General features: G+C 48.7%; 1 protein-coding gene across 1 annotated transcript; it reads right to left on the bottom strand.

Annotated features, from left to right (window-relative positions):
- Nucleotides 1-107: 107 nt before the first annotated feature.
- Nucleotides 108-8,462, bottom strand: GPX3 (glutathione peroxidase 3). Its single transcript, XM_011371220.2, has 5 exons — nt 8,311-8,462; nt 3,404-3,557; nt 2,108-2,225; nt 1,582-1,681; nt 108-1,184 (listed from the first exon to the last, which is right to left on the bottom strand). The coding sequence occupies exons 1-5, from the start codon at nt 8,392-8,394 to the stop codon at nt 963-965; spliced, it is 678 nt and encodes a 225-aa protein (XP_011369522.2). The 5' UTR covers nt 8,395-8,462; the 3' UTR covers nt 108-962.
- Nucleotides 8,463-21,199: the final 12,737 nt, after the last annotated feature.

Below are 21,199 nucleotides of genomic sequence, written 5' to 3'. Positions count from 1 at the left end.
TGAGACCATCACTATTACTCTTGGCCGATAAATCTGGGGGCCCCCCTACCCCCACCCCATCCCCAGCTGGGGCAGCCCCTTTGAGGAAGCACCACAGTAGGCTCAGCTGCTGCAGAAAGGCCTTTACTGGGCAGGCAGGGGTGAGTCTCATGCCAGTGGGCCAGGGTGAGGGGTGAGGGCACATCCTCCGAAGTAGCGGGGGCGGCATCGCTGCCTGGGGGCCTCAGCCTGAATGCACTAAGGCTGGCCCTTCAGACAGTCTCAGGGGAGGTCCGCCCACAAGGGCTTCGGGCCCCTCCCTCATGGAGATGCCACCCCGGACAGGGGAACGTGGCCCTTGCTCTCACATCTGCCCTGGCTGCTGGGGGCGGGGCGGGTACTGTGGGGTGGGGTAGGAGGCTAGGGAGGGCCCTTCAGGAAGGAAAGTGGCTGTACTATGGAAAGGGCAGTTCAGGCAGTGTGGTAGACCCAGAAACTTCTGGGCACTTCAGGGGTGGTAATCTGGAGGCAGTGGGGGATGGTGGCCCCAAAGCTGAGGTCCAGGTGGAGAACAATTGGATCTAGAGCTGGTTTGTTTTTCCTTTGGGCTCAGCTGAAAGTGAATTGTTATCATTGGAGCAGAGAACTGGAGAGAAAGGGCTGTTGCTCTCTAGCGCTCTCCACGACACACAGCTGTGGGTACACATCGGCGCACACTCTTGGGTATTCATGCTGGTGGACATGTGTGGCAGTACACTCGTGCATTCACACACATGGTCACACACACCTGTAGGCATGTGTGCAAACACCCACATGCACAGCAGTATAGACACAACGATATGCACACGTTCATATCAGCTTGGGGCCCTGTGTAATAGGAAGGGGTCTGGCGGGAGTGTGGTGTGGCAGGAAAAATGGATTCCTTCCTGAACGGACATCCTCCCCAGCCCTGTATGGTGGACATGGGCTGGGACAGGTCTCAGTTACTTCCCCCTGACCCCCAGGGCTGCCTGCCGCCTCATGTAGGCCAGGATGTCCATCTTGACATTGCTGACCGTGGTCCGGTGGTGCCAGCGCATGATGGGTATACCGTCTGGTCCCACCAGGAACTTCTCAAAGTTCCAGCGGATATCATGGTTCTTCATGGGTTCCCAGAAGAGGCTGTTAGGTGAGCCCAGGAGCTCTGAGGTGGGGAGACAGGAGTTCTAGAGCAGAGAGAAGAGCAGAGTTAACCCGGCTTGGAGCCCTCCCACTCCCCTTCTCCCCGGGCCTTCCTGGGGGTAGGAGACCAGCCTGGCACAGAAAACAGAACACCAGTTTGGGAGTTCAGAGACTGAATCCCAGACCATCTTCAGCTCTATCAGACTGTGAGACCTTTAGCTTGTCCCTTCTGGGGCCCTGCCTGGGTCTTATTTGTAAAATTAGCTGATGAGATCGTAGGGTCTGCAAAGCCCTCTAGGCGGAACAATAGAGGACAAGAAATTCCCCGGGAGCCGGGAGCAGGGCGGGATGGCACGGGCCTTGTCTCCGCAGGGGCTGGAGCCCAGTACAGAGCCAGCGGCAGCCGGGCAGAGGCCCCTGCACAGGCAGCTGCCCACTCACCTTCAGGAACGTGTAGAACTTCTGCTCTTTCTCCCCGTTCACATCTCCTTTCTCGAAGAGTTGGAAATTAGGGACGAAGCCCCCACCCGGTCTCACGTACCTGGAGGAATGTTCACGTGTGGGTCCCAAGGAGGTAGATGGGCACACAGCTCAGAAACGAGAGGACGGGACAGAGCAGGGCAGGGGGTTTGGGAATCTGGACTTTACTCCATAGTGGGCAGTGGGAGCCAATGACTGTCGAATGGGCACAGGCATAATGTGGGTCTGCAGACTTCCTTTTCCAGTTTGGCTCCTTCTCAGTAACCCCTCCCCGTCTGTAGTGGTCCCCACCCCTATCGTGCACTCACAAGTAGTCATCCCTGTCCTCTTTCCCTCATTTCACTACACGGGAGGTTCTTGGAACAGAGAAGTAGTCTTGGCTGATAAACATCCATCATGACTAGGGGCCAGTGCAGGAGATGCCTGGGCTGGGCACAGGGCGGGCTATTCTGGAGGAGCTTTCTTGGGACCCTGAGTGAACACTCACTTGAGGGCAGGTAGGATCTCCGAGTTGTCTCCTGGCTCCTGTTTTCCAAATTGGTTGCAGGGGAAGCCCAGAACGACCAGACCAAATGGTGCAAGCTCTTCCTGTAGTGCATTCAGTTCTGGGCCAGGGAGAGAGCAGAGACGGGGGTAGCCCGGTAAGCCTTGCCTCATCCGTACCACTCTGTCTGCTCACCCACTGAACAGCTGAAATCACTGAGGCCTGACAGTGGGGACTTGCTCAAGATCACCGAGCAAATGTGTTGGTGGGATCCAAGTTCCATCCTCCTGACTCTAAGCCGGATGGGCTGGAGGGTTTTTGGGGAAAGAAGTCAGTTGTCAGTCACCCGCCCACTGCCAAGGTCCACTACCTCCCTGGGCCAGGCTCCTTCAAGACTCTCAGGATTGAGTTTCTTGGAGCAAGAACCATTTATCACGGGGAGATGGCAGAGGACTTCCTGGAGTGGGGCGGAGTGGGGCCCTCACAATCCTCTTAAACTCTGGAAATTCAGGGATCCACGGGAGGCCCTGGCCCAGCTTCCTCAGTGCCTCCTGCTTTCTGTGCAAGGCCAGCATCCAGTCCATCTCTCACACAAATGTACTCGGCTCTATTCCAAGGGCTTGACGGAAGCATTCTAAACACCACCCACCCACTGGGCCTTCCAGCCCGCTGTCATTACACTTCCGGGAATTCACTTGTGATTTTCAGGCCGAACATTCAGGGTCAGACTGACCTTGCCTCCCTCAGCTCCCCCCAGCAGGCTGTGCTCAGCCCCAGAGCATTTTCCTGTGGGTGCTGTCAGCTGCCTTTGCCCCAGCTGGTCCCTCTTCACTGTACCCCAGCTAGGAGGAAAGGAGTGACGATACTAGGGATCACGAAACCTGGGCGGAATGGCCTCGGGCCCATTGCTTGCTTTCCAGATAGGGGCCAGGAGAAGCGCTAAGGCAGATGTGGCTGAGGGCAGATGAGAAGTTCTCAGGAAGAAAAAGCTGCTACCTTCTCCTACTCCAGTGAAAGACATTTCGGGCATAAACCCAATCTCTGCTTTTGGGGCAGTTAAGATTCCCAGGGATGAAGAAGAACTGGGAATCTAGAAATGTCCAAAGGTGATCGGACCTCAGGCTTAGATAATCATCCTCACAAAACCTTGGAACACAGTAGAGTTGGGATACACAGTTTGGAATCTCATGATCACTGTCACCCCTTTCCCCTTGCACCAGGAAAGGGTCTGTGATTAAACTATGCCCGACTGGCAGAAACAGCCCCAAATCTAGCAGGGGAGGAGAGGTGGGCTCTTACCAATGTACTGGCCTGTCAGGCCTCAGTAGGTGGCCACGTTGACAAAGAGGACGTATTTGCCAGCATACTGCTTGAAGGGGATGTATTCCTCCCCGTCGATGGTGAGGGCTCCATAGTCGTAGATGGTGCCACTCATGCCAGCGTGGCAGTCCACCTGGAACAGAAAACCAGCATCACGGAGCAGTGAGAGCTGGAAGGGAACTTGGGGATCTCTATTTTCAAGATAATTTTGCCCAAGGGAGTATGACTTGCCCGAGGTCAATCCGAGCATCAGAACTGGACTAGAACTAAGGTTTCCTAATTCCTTGCGCAAGATAATGATTATGAAACCGCTTAATACGCTGGCGAATGCTATGGAAACCTAGAGAAAAACTGCAGTCATTACTTCACATCATAGGTCAACTTAAAAACATTTTCTAGGCTCTGAGGGAGACTACCCTGATACTGGTGACTGTTACTGGCTGAGCTAATGGAGACTTTTGGGGCGGCTGTTGCAATACTGCAGGCAAGCGATGAGGGGGGCCTGAACAAGACCATCGTGAAGGAAGAACTGAGCAGAAAGAAGGAAGTGGCAGTATGAAGAGTAGTGATTCAGAGGTTCCAAACCTGGAGGATTGGAAAGCTGAGGCTGTTGCTGTAAGATTGAGATATAGGAGTAGGAGCCAAGAATGGCGAAAGCCCTGCCATGAGGATGAAATACGGGAAGGGTAAAGCAACAGAACCTCGCGTATATTAGACGTTTTCTAAAGTGAGCACTTGGGACAATGACCATTATGCCTTCCTCTGTGCCCAACTGCTGCCCCACAGTCCACCTCCAGAACAAGTAGGGACAGCGTAAAATGGATTGCAAGTCGGGAGACCGGGATTCTACATCCGGTTCTGCCACTAACTCCCTGTGTGGTTCTGGATAGGCCCTTTCTCTTCTATGGGCCTCAAGTTTCCTTTTCTATAAAATGAGAACCTTAAACTGGATCAGCTGTTCTCAACCACGGTGGCTTGATAGCATCATATCAGTGGGAAAGGAAGGATGGGATTACTATTAGCAAGCAGGAGACTGCATCAGACTCCACTCTGCCCCTCCCTCATCTCTGGCCCAGACTACAAAAATCCGGGTCTACTCTTGAAAGGGTGTAATGGTATCGATAACACAATCAGTAGGTGGGCCAGTCATGATGGGCAAGGAAAGAGCTTGCCACCATTGTATCAGGTCATCTCTAAGGTGCCTTCTGCCCCTGACATAATATGAGAGGCGGAAAGACAACAAATCGAGTGTAAACTAGCATTATAGACCAGGAGAGACAGGTGATTGGAGTTACAGATGCAAATCCACCCCCTCTCTTCCCATCAATCCTAGAAAACTTGCTGTTGAGGTGAGGTACCTCAGCCGAACTGGGTGAAGGGTACTGTGCTGGCAGGGTGTGGCCCCAGGAGGTTGTAGAAAAGCCACCTCTGTCTTGAAGACATCACAGGCCTGCTGAACCAGGTGAGTCTGGGGCCCTCTATTCCTTGACAGCTGCAAGCTCTCGGCGTCAGTGCAAATTCCCTGCTTTATGTGAATCTAATGTTCCATTCCCTGTGACTCTTGGTGGGTGCTGGAGGCAAGCCTTAGACCTAAGCTCAACATTCCTCGAGCCCCTGGGCCTCCTTTGCCCCAGCTGGGGTCATTTCTGCCTCAAAGTACAAACAACTAGGACACAGCAAATACCTCAGCTGGCCACAGAGGGTCTAGCAGCCAGAAAGCGAGGTCTAGCAGCCAGAAAGCAAGGCCTCTCTTCCTGCATGCCTCTCTGTTTTCTCCACCTCCTCCACTTCGCCCTAATTCAAAAACAAACTCTGGGAAATGGAGAGGAAAAAAAAAGCCAAGAGATTGTCCAAATAATGAAAGCTTATAAACAACATGAAGGTTCAACTTCTAGGCACAGTTTCAGGATGGAGGCGGGGCAAGGGGAATCTCTTCTCATTAGGCTTTAGTTTTTGCTGGCTCTGTAGTCCTGGGCAAGTCACTTTTACTCTCTGAGCCTCTAACTACTGACTGGTGATGGTAACACCACCTGCCTCCCAAAATGGCTGGGCGAATCTAATGGCAGATCAAACCAACGTGAAAGACTCTTGGAAAGAAATCCCCACGTCAAGGGATAGTGGTTATTCTGCCTACAGCTCAGGTAAAGGGTTCTGTTGTTCCCACATTATTGTGAAGAGGCCTTTGATGTTCCCTAGCCAAGCATGAAGAAGATGATGCACTGGCAAGGTGTCTATAGGAGGAAGGATGAGTGACAAGAGCTTCCGCAATTTCTACCGAGGCCAGCGAGGTCAGCGCTGTGGGTTCAGAACAATAGGGGTCAGAGGGAGGCCCATGGTAGGAGAAGCATGGCCTGCACTCACCACTGGGCACTGCAGCCCAGTTCTTATGTGAGCCCCCTTCCCTCCTCTGGGTCCAGGGAATCCTGGAGACGAGCACCTTAAATGGGGGGCGGGGGGAGAGGAGATGGAGAGGAAGGGCAGTGAGAGTGCCTCGATCCTTCCACAGCTGGACAAGACAGGAGAATTCTGGTGGCTCGAGAGTGGAGCGGGGTAGGGACTCAGCTAGGACCTTGGAGTCTTGGGCTGCTGGTCTTTGTCTCTCTCCTCTCCCATTGTATCACTCATCAGTGTGATGCTGCAAAAGAACTGGGCTTGGGGCAGGAGATGTGAGTTCTGAGCCTTGTGTGCCTCTGACTCTGACTCTGACCACTCCTTTCCCGGCTCCTCCATTGTAAGACAGGGTCAGATTCAGTGCTGTTTCAAGGGCCCTTCAGCTCTGTCAGCCTGTGTTTCCATGATTCTCTCTGCCTGGTTTAGTCACCTAGAAACCACTGGTTACTAGGATCCAATGCATGTCAGCAGCTGTTATTCTCTCCGGCTTCGGCAAAGTCCTTTTATAGAGCAAGGATGGGAGCCTGGGCAGCCTTAAGCCGGTCTAGAGAGGGAAGGAAAGGATTCCCTTTGTTTCTAGCCTGTCCCTTTGAATCGGGAGGAGGCAGACATCCCTCTGGAGCTGTCACCTTTTATCCATCCCATTCTCCACATGCTCTTTCCCCACCCTTTGGCCCTGGAGTAGGGGGTAAGGTACGTGGCTGAGTCCTAGAACCCAGGGCTAGACATCTCAACTCTCTAAGGACCTGGATGGAGGGATGGGCATGCCCAGACTGTCATTAGCCAGCAAGTCCTAGTTGGTTGCATCTGATAAGATCATACCTCACCCTAAGACTTTTCTAGTCCATACCCATCCTGTTCTCTGTGAATCCATCTTTTCCTCCCGAGAGTGCTGCAGAGAACACACAGCTGTGAAGCGTTGTTCATGGGGTCCGTGCTCTTACCTCTAGCCTTTTTGTGGCAGGGCCCAACCTTCCCTTCTCTTGCTCTCCTGAAACTGAGGGTGCAGGACTGACTCCATGGTGCTGGTCTACCTATGGTCTGCTCCCACTGCCGCCCCACACCCTCAGTCCTGAAATCGGTCCCATCCTTGCCCTGGAAAATGTCTTTTGAGTTGGGGATGATGAAAAGGGAGAAGGCTTGGAGGAAGTGGCTTGATAGCCATCTGGTCTCTAGGCTGATGAGTCCAAGGAGGGCACACTGAATGGGCTTTAGGCTGAGGACAGGACAGGGGATGAAAACAGACAGAAGGAATCCTGCACTTGGAATGGGCTTCCTGGGCAGTGGATAGAATTTTGGAAACAGAATCATGGACTCTTAAGATCTGAGAATAAAGACCCAGAAGATTTTAGTAGAAACAGTTCAAAGCAGATTCTTGAGCTTACACAAGCGTGATGTGTGTGTGTGTGTGTGTGTGTGTGTGTGTGTGTGTGTGTGTGTTCAGAGGTTGTAGACGGAAATCTCTCTTTGAGTCTATCACTATGCCTGGCTTCTGTCTCCCTACCCTGGAGAAGAGGAGATGTCTTCAGGGCCCACCTTGGCACATACCATCCAAGGAAATAGGCATGTTGGGTCACCCCTGGCCTCTATATCCCCACACCCTACTGGGGATAGACTGAGGCTCAGGAAAACTTCTCCCGTTGAGCTGGCAGTCCCCAGCTTGCTCCAACTACCAGGTGCTCAGACCAATATGGGCAGTGGGTGGTGGGCTGGGAGGCTGCCCCAGAGCAAGAAACCCTTCAGAGAACAGCGGGGGATTTTACAGCTCCTCTAAGCATCACCTCTGAAATCACCAGCTTCATTTTGCCACTGCCCGCTGCCCCCAACCCCACTTCTGCAGATGGAGAATCAGGCCCAGAAAGGAGCAGAGATCCAGTCAGGGCCCCCAGGGTGTTGAGCACTGACAGCCCCGAGCTCTTTCTGTCACAGATCTCTGCCTCTGCTACCAATGCCCCAAATCCAAGTGCATTTCTTCCTCGTTTATTAAAAGTCCCCAAGGCAATGCTTCAAAATGGGTACCACCCAGCTGCGATCTCCTTCCCTTCCTCCTTGCCTGTCAGTCTCCCTAGGAACCTCTCCACAGCGGACCAACCAGATGCCAAGTCTGTAGGCCTTTTTCCGTGGCCTCGCTCCCTTCAGGCCAGACTGGAGGGGAGTAGCTGGCGTTCAGAGGTGGCATGGATGTAGCAAGGCGACTCTGAGGTAGCGGTGAGGGAGAAATCGCGAACTCGGGGAGAGGGATCTTCCTCTCCTGTTTACTCTGCCCACCCAGGTCACCCAGGTCTCCAACAGGTGGAAGTGCGATGAGACCGACGCTCTGGGTGTGGGGGATCCAGGCGCATGAGGGAGGCAACAGGAGTTAAGGGTGCCCCTCTCGCCAAGGTGTAGCCCTTCTGAAGGGAAGCCTGGGAAGATGCGTGCCACGCCACTGAGAGATGGACACCTGGGGGCTACTATGTTCGTTCCCCTGCCCCCCACTCCGTAGGCTCACTCACCTTCGACTTCTGCCCCCGGCTTAGCGGGACGAAGCCGGCCAGGAGCAGAGAGAGAAGGCAGGATGCCCGGAGCAGCCAGGCCATGGCGGGCTGGGGACGCGTCTCGGGCTCGCCTGAGACGTTGTCTGATCCCGGGCCACGGTCTGTCTGAGGTGTCCGGTGCTCTCAGTCACCTTTCAAGCCCTCAGCGATGACCAATCAGTGGCTGGCCCGGAGTCCTTGTAGCCAATGGGAGGGCGGCTAGTATTTCGGGGGCGGGCACGACTTACCCTCCGCTTCTCCCCCTCCCCAGGCCCGGGGCGACAGTGACACAAGCAAGTCTGGGCAGAGAGGTGAGAAACAGGTCCTTGTGAACAAGAGAGGCGGCCCCCTATTCTTTTGGCTCTAAAGTGCAGGAGGAGGCAGGCACAATGTCCTCCATCACAGCCAGGGAAAGGGTTTCAGCACGGAAGCACTGATGGGAAGCTCAATCCGGGGAAGCACTCCTAGGCAGTCTAACACCCCAAGGTGTTCCCTCTTCCCTCCTGCCTCCATCTAGGTTGAACAGATGTTGAGGATTAAAAATGTCAGCAAGACCTGAAGATAGAATTCCCGGAACATTTACTCTGTGTAGGGTTAGGGCTTAAGAAGCAAAGAGTGGGTGACGGAGGACTTAAAATGCAGCCCCCTCCTGGGAAGACCATTGGGATACCTCAGCTGGTTTGGGAGCAGGAAATATATTTGCTCCCTGTGGAGTTTCGAACATGCTGCTTTCCCTCTCTGGGCCTCGGTTTCCCCAACTATATAATGGGATTGGTTGATGATATCTCTAAGGCCCCACTGGTTCTGGCTAGATGACTTGCTTCTAAAATAAGTGACAAACTAGGAATCCCTTGAGAGTAGGGCTCATAATCACCACTTGGCACAGGGCCTAGAACACAACAGGTGCTTAATGTTTGCTGCATTAACTGATGAATTCATTTCTCTGCTTGGAGATTCCGATGATCAGGTTGGGCTGTCGAGGTAAGAGTTTGTCCACAGGTAGTGAAAGGCACTGAGATCAGCACCTCCCAAATCTGTCTGACTCTCTGGGAAGCTTTCGATACAGATTCCCAGGCCCCACTGTGGAATCGCTGCATTAGAATCTCAGGGGAAGAGGCTGAGAATCTACCTTCAGACATGTTCCAAAGGTGATTCTGAGGCCGGTGAGTCTCTGTCTTCTGATGGAGAAGGGCTGTGAGATACGATGCCTTTATTATGATTTAAGATATTATTGTTCCTGTGGGAATTTGGAAGGTCTGTCTCAAGTCCCACATTCTCTGTGAAGCCTTCCTCACCTCAAACCACAGCCTGTTGAAATGAAGGGAAGCCTGAAGGGCAGAAAGTCTTTTAATGAGTTAAATCACAGAAACATTTGAACGGTGGCTGACACAGACTACGTGCTCAATAAATGTGATTTATTCAACCACCTCATTTCACTGAAGCCTAGAGATGGGAAACAATTTACCTAAGTTCCCATAACAAATAGGTGGCAGAGAGGAGTCCAGAATCCACGTCTCTAGACTTCAGTCTCAGTCCCTCTTCACTTAGTTCTGTTGTCTTTTGAAGGTCATATGTACCCAAAGATACAAACATCTGTATACCTACCAGTTTGTCAGAAATGTACTGTTCATTAGCATCGGTAAGCATCTAGTGCCCCTCAAAATATGTGCCCAGCATTATGTTAACACCCTGAGAGATGTCAGAGTTCTTGGAAGTTATAATCTCTGCACTCACGGTGTGTCCAACAGAGCCAGGACGAGGATGTGACAAGTGGGCACCTAGGGTCATGCAAGTGCAGAGCTGGCCCCTGGGAGTGAGTGCTTCCTTAAGTTTTGCACCCTGTGTGCCCGACTTGCCTTACCCTAGTCCCCACCCTACTGTTCAGTTTCTTCGGGGGAAACAAGAAGGTGACAGAGGCCTGAGGCTTGCTGTGGGGCCACAGACAAATTACTCTCCTTCCCTGGGCCTCTGTTAAACAAGAGCCTTGACAGTCTCTCAGTGGTGGTCTCTGTGGCTCTATAGTTCCAAGGGTCTAAGGAAGGCCCTTGCCGCACTAAACTCAGGAGTACCGATCCCACAGACAGTGGGGTGGGAGGTTGGGGGAGCACAGCGGGCATGGGGGAGGAACTTCAGGCTACAGACTATTTTCAAATGAGGTCTGAGCTTTGGTACAAAGAGCATGAACACAAGGAAGAGTACCTCCCAAGCTTTTTGCCACCAGCTTTTTTAGAAACATTGTGGCTGATTTGTTCCCAGGAACCTTATGTTTTGAAAGATGTTATGCTGCACCAGGTTGTTTTCCTCCTGCCTTCAGGTTAAAGTCCAAATTCCTTAGCGCTTCTGGCAATGTCCTCGGGGTTCGGCAGCTTCCTCATCTTTTGCCACGCTCCTCTCACTCTCTCTATCCCAGCTGTGCTGGACTTTATTTGGTTCTTCCAACATGCCATTCTCTCTCACCTCCAGATTTTTCTATGCTGTTCCTCTGCCCAGAGCACTCCATGTTCTCTCTTTAACTGGTCTCTCCTACCACTTTTCAGGTCTCAACTTCAATGTCGCTTCTTAAGAAAAGAGTTTTGTTCAGGTGCCCTTACATAGTCCCCTTATTATAGTTCAGGTCACCTAATCATAGTTTCTAGAGCATTTGACACTTTCTGCATCAACCCTTTGTTATACTTTATTGTCATTTCTTGTTTGTCTGTTTTCTACACTAAATCATCAGGTCCACAAAGGCTTCCTTCCCAGCGCTTTGCAGAGGGCTTAATACATAGTAGATGCTCAATGACTATCTATTAAATAAATGAATATCAAATAAAACACTATTGGCATATAGAATAAGCAGAGCTTCAGGTTAGCACATGCGAACAAGTTCAAGTCCACAAAACTGGTCTGATTCCAGCTGCTAGTAAGATTTGAGACATGTGAGACATGTTGAGTGAGCTTATTAGAGGAGGGTAGATGATATGCATTATATTTTGGGAAAGGAAGGGTGGAGACAGATGCTGTAGACAAATCATAAGCCAGTTTGGCTTCCAGCCTGAGAAAGTGCTCTACTGCATCCCAGATAAATGGGCATCCAGTATTTCTTCACCCTCTTTTTTAAAGACGGATACAGGGATCTCACTACCTATCCGGAATATTTTCTTCGTGGGTGAATGGAGACCGCAGATGACTTAGAAAGAGGTTTTGAAAAATGTGCTGATGCGCTGTGTCTTTGAGGAAGATAGAACATGAGTTAATAAACAATAAAGGCTGTAAAAAGCCAAATAAAGGAAGCCAGCCTTATCATTGCTGAGTAAGTCCTGGACTCAGTGATGGGGTGAGCCAGCCCAACCAATGAGTCTGGATGGAGGCAGCAGAATGGAGGCCCAGCCCCCACCACTTCAGTGCCATCTTCAAATAGTGGCCTTGTTTTGCAATCAGGAAGGGACTGCAGAATCCAGGTGGGGCCAGCTGCTGGTTTTCTGAATAATTGGCAGATCCAGCCTCAGAGCCAGCCAGGAGACAGGGAATCCATCAAGAGGAGAAGTGACTAGAGTTTTTGCTTTTGAAACCACTGCCTTCTAAACTCTGAGCCTCAGTTTCCTCATCTATGGGAGGAGTTGATCTCAAGGGCCAAGCTTTTGGATAATAAGAGTAACAGCAAGCATTCACCTAACATCCTATGTGTTCCAGATACCGCCTTAGATTTATGCAGTTTTTGAAAAGTCCCTGCAACCTCATGAGGTAGCTGACATGATTACCCCCGTTATACAGACGAGGAAACTAATACATAGCAAGGTTAAGTAACGTTGCTTAAGGTCATGCAGTTGGTAGGTGGCAGAACCAGGATTCTGACCCAGATGTCTTGTCTCCAGAGCCCTTGCCATTCATCTCTCTGCCTGTGCTATCAACATGACAGCCACTGGACAGTGCTGGAGCGCTTGGAATGGGGCTAGTCCAAACTGAGATGTGCCATCGATGTAAAAATACACACTGGTTTTTGAAGACTTAGTATGAAAAAAAGGATAAAAATATCTCAATACATTTTTATATCATTACATGTTGAAATGTTAATATTTTAATATATTGGGTTAAAAATATATTCTTGAAATTTCACTTGTTTTTTTTTTTATTTTAAAATGTGACTGCTAGAAAATTTTAAATTACACATGCAACTGATGTTATATATTTCTATTGGACAGTGCTGGTTTAAGCTATATATTCATAAGAGATTGGTATAGGATTATGGTCGTCTCTGTGAAATTTAGGTTTAATTCCTGTCTGAGGTCTCCAAGACCATCTCCACACTCAGTGATTGATTCACTTGGAGGACTCACAGAACTCAGCATGTCACCGTACTCACACCATGATTTATTACAGTGAAAGGATACAAAGCAAAACCAGCAAAGGGAAAGATGCATGAGACCAAGTCTGGAGGAAACCAGGCACAAACTTCTAAGAGTCCTCTCCCAGTTGAGTCACACAGGATGAGCTTAATTCCTCTAGCAACAAACCATGACAACACATGGGAAATGTTGTCTGCCAGGACGCTCATTAGATACTCAGTGCCCAGGGCTTTTATTGGAGGCCAGCATCGCAGGCATTCTCTGCCTGGTATGTACCAAAATTCCCGCCACTCAGAAGGGAAGCAAGTGTTCAGCACAAACTACATTGTTTGCACAAACAGTTTAGGCACAGTAAGCCACTCTTATCAGTTCTGTGAACAGTAGAAATCCTCCTGAAATCAAAGTTCCTGAAAGCCAACCAAGGGCCAACCATGCAAACAGATCTTTCTAAGGAGGGCAGTCTCAGGCCTGCCGTGCTAACCCTTTTCTGCAGATTTCCCAGTTAAACTTCAATAGGACTTGGCCTGGCAAATATAGGCCTTGACAAATGCTGAAATGGAGTTAATGACTCCCAGTCCCTCCAGAGCCTGCTTAGTTGGAGGGAGAGTTATAAAAAAGGGAAGAGTCACTAGAAACTCTCTTCTGACCCTCTTGTCTGAAAGGCTGAGGCTCAGAGAGGTTGAGTGATTCATCCGGGGCCTCATAGCAAATACAGGCATCTACAAGAATCACATCTAGGCTAGCTACAATTCCAAGCTTTCAGTCAAAATGTCCCTTCCCTCCTCTTCGACATCCTTATATTTTGATGGAACCCAAAAACGTATCCTTTTCCCCATTACTAAGTAGTGAGCTCTGCTACCCTCAGTCCATCCACCTTGTACCCTCTCTAGGTTATTGTTAGCTAGGACACTACAGTGCTGGAGTAGCAATAACAACCTTCATAAACAGTCACCAACCAGCAAACAACTTGCATCCTACTTTCTGTGGGTTAACTAATAATGCACAAAACCAGCAAGGACTAGAGGGAACAAACTCTGGAGTAGGCCAACCAGATGGGAAAGTAGCTCACTGCCCCTCCTGCCTCTCTTCACCCAAGAGGACCACAGCTAACAAGTGGCCAGTTCAAGGCCACCTCATTCTTACCCCTTCCCCAACTCAGAAGGTCCATATCAAGGGGATTGCTTGAGAATATTTTGGACTGAGAGTCTGGAGTCCTGGTCAGGTCTCAGTGTGTACCTTAGACTAGTCCCTTCTCTTGGAGCCTTGGACTCCTCCCAATTCTGAAACGAGGAAGTTAGAATTTTGAGGTTTTGATCGTGCCATCAGTCTGAGTATACAGTTTCTCATGAACTGACCCCAGGGAGGAATTCCTGAGGAAAAATGGGGCGGTGCCCTTGAGCGTCTGCCCAGTCGAGGTTGGGTTATAGGGTGAGGGTGGACTATGGGTAAATCATGTTGTCTCCTCCTTTACTGTCACCCTCAAATGATTATTTTGATTTTCAGTGAGCTAGAACACTCAGTTCAGAGTCTGCATATTACCACCCCATCTACATCCCCTGCAAAATGAAGAGGTTGTGTCTGAGGTCTCTGGGGCCCTAACCTTATTCACTCTACTACCGTCCACCTGGGTAACTTCAGCTAATATAGACTCATCTATCTGGGGTGGGGGGACCTTCCCTAGCTGTTAAATGGGGTTAATAATTTCTTCCCTGCCTGATTGGTGAGCCTCCTTAGTAAGGAGGCTCTGATAGAGCATTGGAGCTAAAAGATGCTGCATATGAACTGCAGCAAAGACTGAGGAATTGTTTTTTTTCCCTTCCTTTGAGAGAGCAAAGCCTGAAAAGTAGGACAAGAACTGATTCTGACCCAGATGCCCTAAAAGACTTTGGAGTTCATCGTAAGGACCAGGTTATTTAGTTATTTTTGATGGACCACAAACCCCTTAAGAAAAAGGACCTTGATGTTCAGAGCTCAGTCAGGCTTTTAGTTTCAGGGTCGGCTCACTGAGACCTTCCTCCCTTTGTCTTATAAAAACCAAGTCTTATAAATGCCTTTTCCTCATATTACTGGGCTCTTAAACTTACTAAGTGCTAATTAATTCAACAGGTGTTTATTAAGTGCCAATTACGCGCTAGGCCGTGTGCCAAATGCTGAGGATTTGACCATTCAGAGCAAACGACATGATTCCAGCCCTCAAGGAGCTCAGAGTCTGGTGAGTTGATGACAGTAAACTGGCTACGTAGGGCGATGGATGCTCTCCTAAGAGAAAGTGGCGGCGTGGAGAGGGACACCTAAGCCAGACCAGTGGTGGCAGGGCCGGCTTCCAGGTAGGAGTAACTAGTAGGCTGGGACGGAGTAGGAGGCGTTAGCTGGGTGAGAGACATGAAAAAAGTAAGGAAAAAGGAAGAATTGTTTGGGGTGAAAGGAACCACTTGATCAAAGGCTGGTTGGCCCCTTCTAACTATGATGCTCCATGTTTTTTGTGGCTGAAGCAGAGAGTTCAAGGTAAAAAGTGACAAGAGATAAGATTGGAGTGGAAAAAATGGACAATTGGAGTGGTAAAAAATGGGCTTGAATGGCCTTGGACTTTATCTTGAGGACAGTAGACAGAAGACTCCCGTCACTTTGTTTTGTTATTCTTCTATTTTCATAATTTTAAATGATCTCATTCACTTATTTATCTACCTATTTATGGTCTATCCCTTTCTCTTCCCAACTAAAATGTAAGCCACATGAAGTCTGAGACCATATCTGTTTTACTCTCTGTTATAACTCCAGTCCCTAGTAGAGTACCAGGCATGCAGAATAGTCAATAAATAGTTGTTTAAGACTGACCGAATGAATGAATGAATGAATGAATGAATGAGAAAAAGGAGGAGAGACATAGATTTGAGAGTGTCTCTTAGCCTCGTTCGTCCTGCCTTTACTTAAGGACAAACCTCTGCCTCCTGCCCTCCACAGGGGAGGGGAATGGCTCAGAAAGTTGTATCTCTTCCCTTCAGGTAGTGAAGTGCAGGTGAGGCTAAGAAATGAGCTAGGGAGGAGGGTCTGAGTGAGCTGACCCTGACGCTGAAAGCCTGACTGAGCTCTGAACATCAAGTTCCTTTTTTTAAGGGGTCCATCGGAAATAATTAAATAACCTGGCCCTTACAATGGCCTCCAAAGTCTTTAAGGGCATCAGGGTCAGAAATAGTTCTTGTCCTAATTCTCAGGCTTTACTCTCTCAACCTGATAGAGACCATCCGGCCAGAAAGATCTTTAGAGATAGATCATCTAGTTCCTTGCAACTCAAAGTGTGGTCCTCGGACTCCACTGCCCAGCGTTTCCACTGCCACTCACCCTGCTTCCCGACTCTCTTCTAGAGTAATAGTCAGAGCATCGGAATCTAGTCCTGGCTTTGCTATGTTTTGATTAGTTATCAATCGTGGGTAAGCAATTCTTTTCTCTAGGCCTAATTCTTCTCTCTAGTTTCCCCACCTGCAAGATGAGACTAATTCTATTTAATAAGATTATCTGAGGATTAAATGAGAAAATCCCTCTTGCTCAACTAGTAATAATAACTAATAACACGTTGCACATTGAGTATGTGCCAGGGACTGTGCTAAACACCTCACGTGTGTGATCATCCTTGATTCCCACCACATCTGCTTTATGGATGAGGAAACTAAGGCACAGAGAGGTTAAGCAAGTGGTCTAAATCACACATCTGGTGATTGGTGACAGGGGCTTGAATCCAGGTCTGGCTCCAGGGTCCTCACTTGTGACCACCTTGCGAAGTTGCCCATTTGTAGAGCATTTTATGGAGTATATAACCAACCTCCCTCCACATCCATTACTGAACAGGTCCCCGAGGATCAGCTCTGTGGGAAAGGCACTTACTGTCCTCATTCTTTAAATGACCATTTTGCAGATCGGAGAGAGGATTTTCCCAAGGTCATAGGGCTTGTATACGACAGAGCTGGGTGATGAAAATTAGGCTTTGTGACGCCGCATCAGTAATGCCCCACCTCAAAACGACACATTGAACAAGCTACTCCTTGTGAAATAGCTTTGAAACGTAATCCATATAGGTGTAAGCAATTCTTTTTTAACCTTTCTTTCTTCTTTATCTAGATGGCTCCTATTTTTAAGCCCTTTTAAACCATTGCTATGTGGAGGCATTCTTTCCCTGGTCTAATCTGTTTCTCTTAAAACCCATCCTTGCATACCCTCCCTCTTGAATGTGGTGCAGTGAGCTGGGACTAGAATTCCTGAACCTTGTCACTCAGCCTTAACCACCCCCTCACTGGGCGATTATCTTCTTACCTTTAGAAGGTTAGGGAGGAGTGTGGACTAGATGACCTATAACCTCTCAGACTTTATCTGTGCTCCAGCTAATGCTAACTGATCTCCAGAATGGGCAAGGCTGAAGAACCCCTAGGAGAGAGAGAATCTCTTACGCATGCCTGCTTTGTTGCACCCTCCTAGATGGTACATTCCTCCAATCAGCTTTACAGGCTCTTTCATGTTTAATTACCAGTCCTAGAACCATATTTCTGGCTTTCCTTTGGCCCTGGTTTGGCAAGGCCCCTTGAATAGATTGCTAAACCCAGTAATCTAGTGTACTTTGGAAGAATACAATTGTCAGCTTGGTATTTGGTGTTTAAGCCACCATTACCCAGCCTGAACTCTATGATTTCAAAGCCCTTGAAATAGAAACTAGCACGATATTTATTTTACAAATACTGAGGCTTATGGAGCCAAAGTGACTTGCCCAAGGGTCACAGCGAGCCATGGAGCTAAAAGCTAAAATGCAGGTTTTCTGACCCAGGTTTCATTCTATCCATCCATATTTTCATTCATTTTTTTATATGCTTATTGAGCACTGACTATAGCCAGGCCCTGGGTTGGGCACCGAGCATATTGCAATGAACATAACAGATGGGTTTCTGCACACGTGTGAAGGCAGATTGTATAATATAAACCATATGTGTCCTATACTACATTAAATCGACAAATTCATACCGACTGTAAACTTTGTTTTTTTGAGAAGAAGTTCTTTTTCAGGTGACACTGCCCCCCACCCCTTGCTTCTCCTCCCACTTCCCATTTGTTCACAGTCTTCCTGTCCAAATCAAGGTTCTGGCTGAAGTTTGGGCAAGCCGGGCTCATAAGCTTCACTTCAGACTCTAAGTCCTCCTTCCCTGCTTCTGGCTAAAACAGCCACTGCTTCTCCCCCTGACGGTGGGGACAAATAGCATCGAGGCAGGGTCCCTGAAGGAGAGGACCTACTCTCCCACATGGGTCTAGTCTCTCATTGTGTCTTGCGGGTCAGGGTGGATAGGATTGGAAAGGTGACCGGGAGGCCAGGTTTGTCCATTGGTGTTATCTGCTTGGCCAGCTCAGTCAGACAAAAATGAAAGGGGCTTATTTTCTGGGTCGTTGCCTCAAGTCCCAAGTTAGGCACTAAGAAGCATTAAATGTGTGTCACGTGAGAACTTTGGTTTTGGTATCAGAAAAACCTGGATTCGAATCCCAGCTCTACCTCTTTCCAGTTGTTTCACCTTGGGCAAGGCATCTTTTCACATTTGTAAAAAAGAGATTTTTTACAAATGTATGGACTGAGATAATGCATGTGAAAACTTTTGGGGCAGTACTTGGGATATATTTCCTCTTCATTACATAGTAATTATTAAAGATGTCAGTGATGACCTCGAGTATCTTAGCTGTGGAGTGGGTGCCTGAACTAATAAACCCCTCCCTACCCTCCGTATTTCCACTGGCAATTCTGCCACCCGTCACAGCTTTGTGATCTCAGACCAGTCCTTGTAGTCTCTCTGGCCCTCCATGCCCTTTTTGTACCATGGATCACATGACCTCTAAGGGCTCCATGTGGTTTTGAAAGTCTCCCTGGGACAGTCAAGTACTTTGTGGACAAGATTCTGACCTGTTTTTATCCAGAGGTCAACAAAGTGGAAGAATGAGAGATTTCAGGACTTTAGAAAACCCTATGAGAATATCCTGCTCTCCCCACGTGCAGACACCTTCTGTTCAACCTCTCATTTACATACAATAGCTAAGATGAACTGAGTGCCTACTATGGGTTAGGCTCTGTTCTAAATGCTTTAAACAGGCTAATTTAGTTAATCCCCTACCAACCCTATAAAGAACATATAAATTCTATTTTAAAATTTTAGAAACTAGGGCATAGGGAAGTTAATCACCCAAGCTAGTAAGTGGTAGAGCTGGGGTTCCATTTCAGACAATCTGGCAAATCTAGGGCCTGCACTCTCCACTTCTATCCTCCCCCGCTCCCCACACTGAAGCCCAGAGAGTGAAGGGGACTGCCCAAAGTCACACAGCAATTTACGCAATGATCTCTCCTCATTAAGCCACCAGAAGAGTCAGATTGCGGGCAAAAATAAGCCAAATGTTAAAATATCTTTGCCTCACCCATTCTACATCCTCCCTCCACTCCCAAATCCTATGGGTTGTTTATTAAAAGCAGAGTGGCCTAGGGTGTGGCTTTATGGGTAAGTGCCAAGGCTGGCCTGGCTGAGCTGGCCTCGCAGTGATCATCTGTCCTTAGGGCTAAACCTGGCTCTCCCTCCCACCCACTCACACAGAAGAACAGTCCGAGGGGGTGGAAATTTCCCAGGTGGAGATGGGGGCAGGACCGAAGCAGGAAAATAGAATGAGGAAAAGGGCAGGGGCCAGGATTAGGGAGGAGAGATGGAGTGAAAGGAGAAAAGGGAAAGACAGATGTGTTTCAAATACCCAACATAGAGCTAGGCACCTTCCCATACATCCTGCGAGAAGGGCCTCATTGTTACCTCCATTTTTCTTTACAAGGGAGGAAACTGAGATTCAAGAGGGATGAAATACCTGCCCAAAGTTATCAGATGTGTCTACTGTGGAAAGGTATCCCCTTTCCATCATAGAAGAAAGGAGAAGAATGACAGGAGAAAAGGAAGAGGAGAAACACAGTGGGGAGAAAGGAGACGGAGGTGAGCAGTGGGGGCCTTGGCGCCCTGCCCGGCAAGGGCAATGGGCCCAGAGTTGTCTCTGCATCCCAGAAGGCTCACTGAGCAAATGTTTATGAGAAACCTCAACATTCAGAAGGAGCATGACCTCCTAGCCTGTCTGTTCCTGCCTTGTGACTGCTCCTGGATATAAACAGCCTGTTTATTAACCCCAGGAACTGGCTCCTCTGCCTCTTAGCTTTATCTCCTGGGATAGGCGGGCTTGGAAAGCAGGAGGTGCCTGGCCAAGAGTTTCTAGACTGGGAGGAGTGGCTGCTAAGAACTCAATGATTCTTAAAGAGCTGGGCCAGAAGGGGCCACAGAAGCACACGTCCTGTCTGTGTCGACCCCTTGGGCACTTGCTCAAGGCCAAATAGTGGGGTTAATGGGCCCTAAAAGCCTTTGGCCCAATGGTTGCCACTTTACGGGAATTAAAGCTTGACTCATCTCATTATTTTCCCTAATGGCCCCCACCATTACAGCACTGTGGTGCAATCAAATGAAATCATGGCTATCAAGGCACTTGGCAAACTGAATCCTCTCAATCACCTGAGAAGTTGCTTCCTAGTCTATTCCCTCACTCCTCCCCAGTCCCTACACCCCACCTTCATTCAGTCCTTTAGGATAAACTCACGTAGTAAGACACACACACACATGCTTATCCACCCCTATGCTGACCACCACACACTGAGTCTCAGCTGTGAAATAAGGGTTATAATAGTATTGCCCTCTTCACTTGTTGGAAAGGTTAAATGAGATACTCTCTCTGAGTTTGGCACTGTGCCTGGCACCTCCGTGTGCTCAGTCAGTGTTAGCTACATCTATTCTGGGTGTCCCTTGAAAAAGTCCATAAAAGGCCTCCCACAGCAATGCTCTTACAAGTGACCTAGACTGGGAATATTTCTGAATGGGAGACAAGTGATGAGGCAGGTATTTGCGGGGACTGGAATGGGAGGAAGTGGATTTTATAGGCAGCTTGAAGGATTGGAATGAGGACACCAAGAATAACCACTGTGGAATTTCTGGGGAAGGGAGGACATGTCCAAACACAAGAATTGGATGAAAAATCTTAGGATATTTACAACTTAGAAAAGAACAGAAAATACACAGTCTCATTCCAAGGCAAGTGGTGAGGCATGTGACCTTTCAAAGACACAGGAGCTTGTGGCTGTAATTGAAAGTTGTTAAAAACTAACCGAGTTCATAGGGCTCATGTGGCTGGCTGCCTCTGCAGGGTGGGTGAGTGGATTCCCGCTTCCACCTTATACTTCCAGAAACTTCTCTCAGTGTTCCCCACAATATTGCCCTACTCAGAGTCTTGGAATATGTCCCTCTCTTCCATTCTCTCTTCTTTCCATTGAGTCTATATATTTTTAATAGTTCGAGAGTATTTATTGACATAAGTAATACATGACTATTTTCTTTTTTTAAAATTAAAACTTGACAAGGCTAAAATCCCATTTCACCCCTTCTCTCCATTTTTCATCACAATTCCTCTCCTTTAGCATAATTAGCAGTGCTTATCCTTCTAAAATTTTCTCT

Source organism: Pteropus vampyrus, unplaced genomic scaffold, assembly GCF_000151845.1.
Source record: "Pteropus vampyrus isolate Shadow unplaced genomic scaffold, Pvam_2.0 Scaffold185, whole genome shotgun sequence".
NCBI classification, from domain to species: domain Eukaryota; kingdom Metazoa; phylum Chordata; class Mammalia; order Chiroptera; family Pteropodidae; genus Pteropus; species Pteropus vampyrus.
This window is presented reverse-complemented; position numbering and strand designations above follow the sequence as displayed.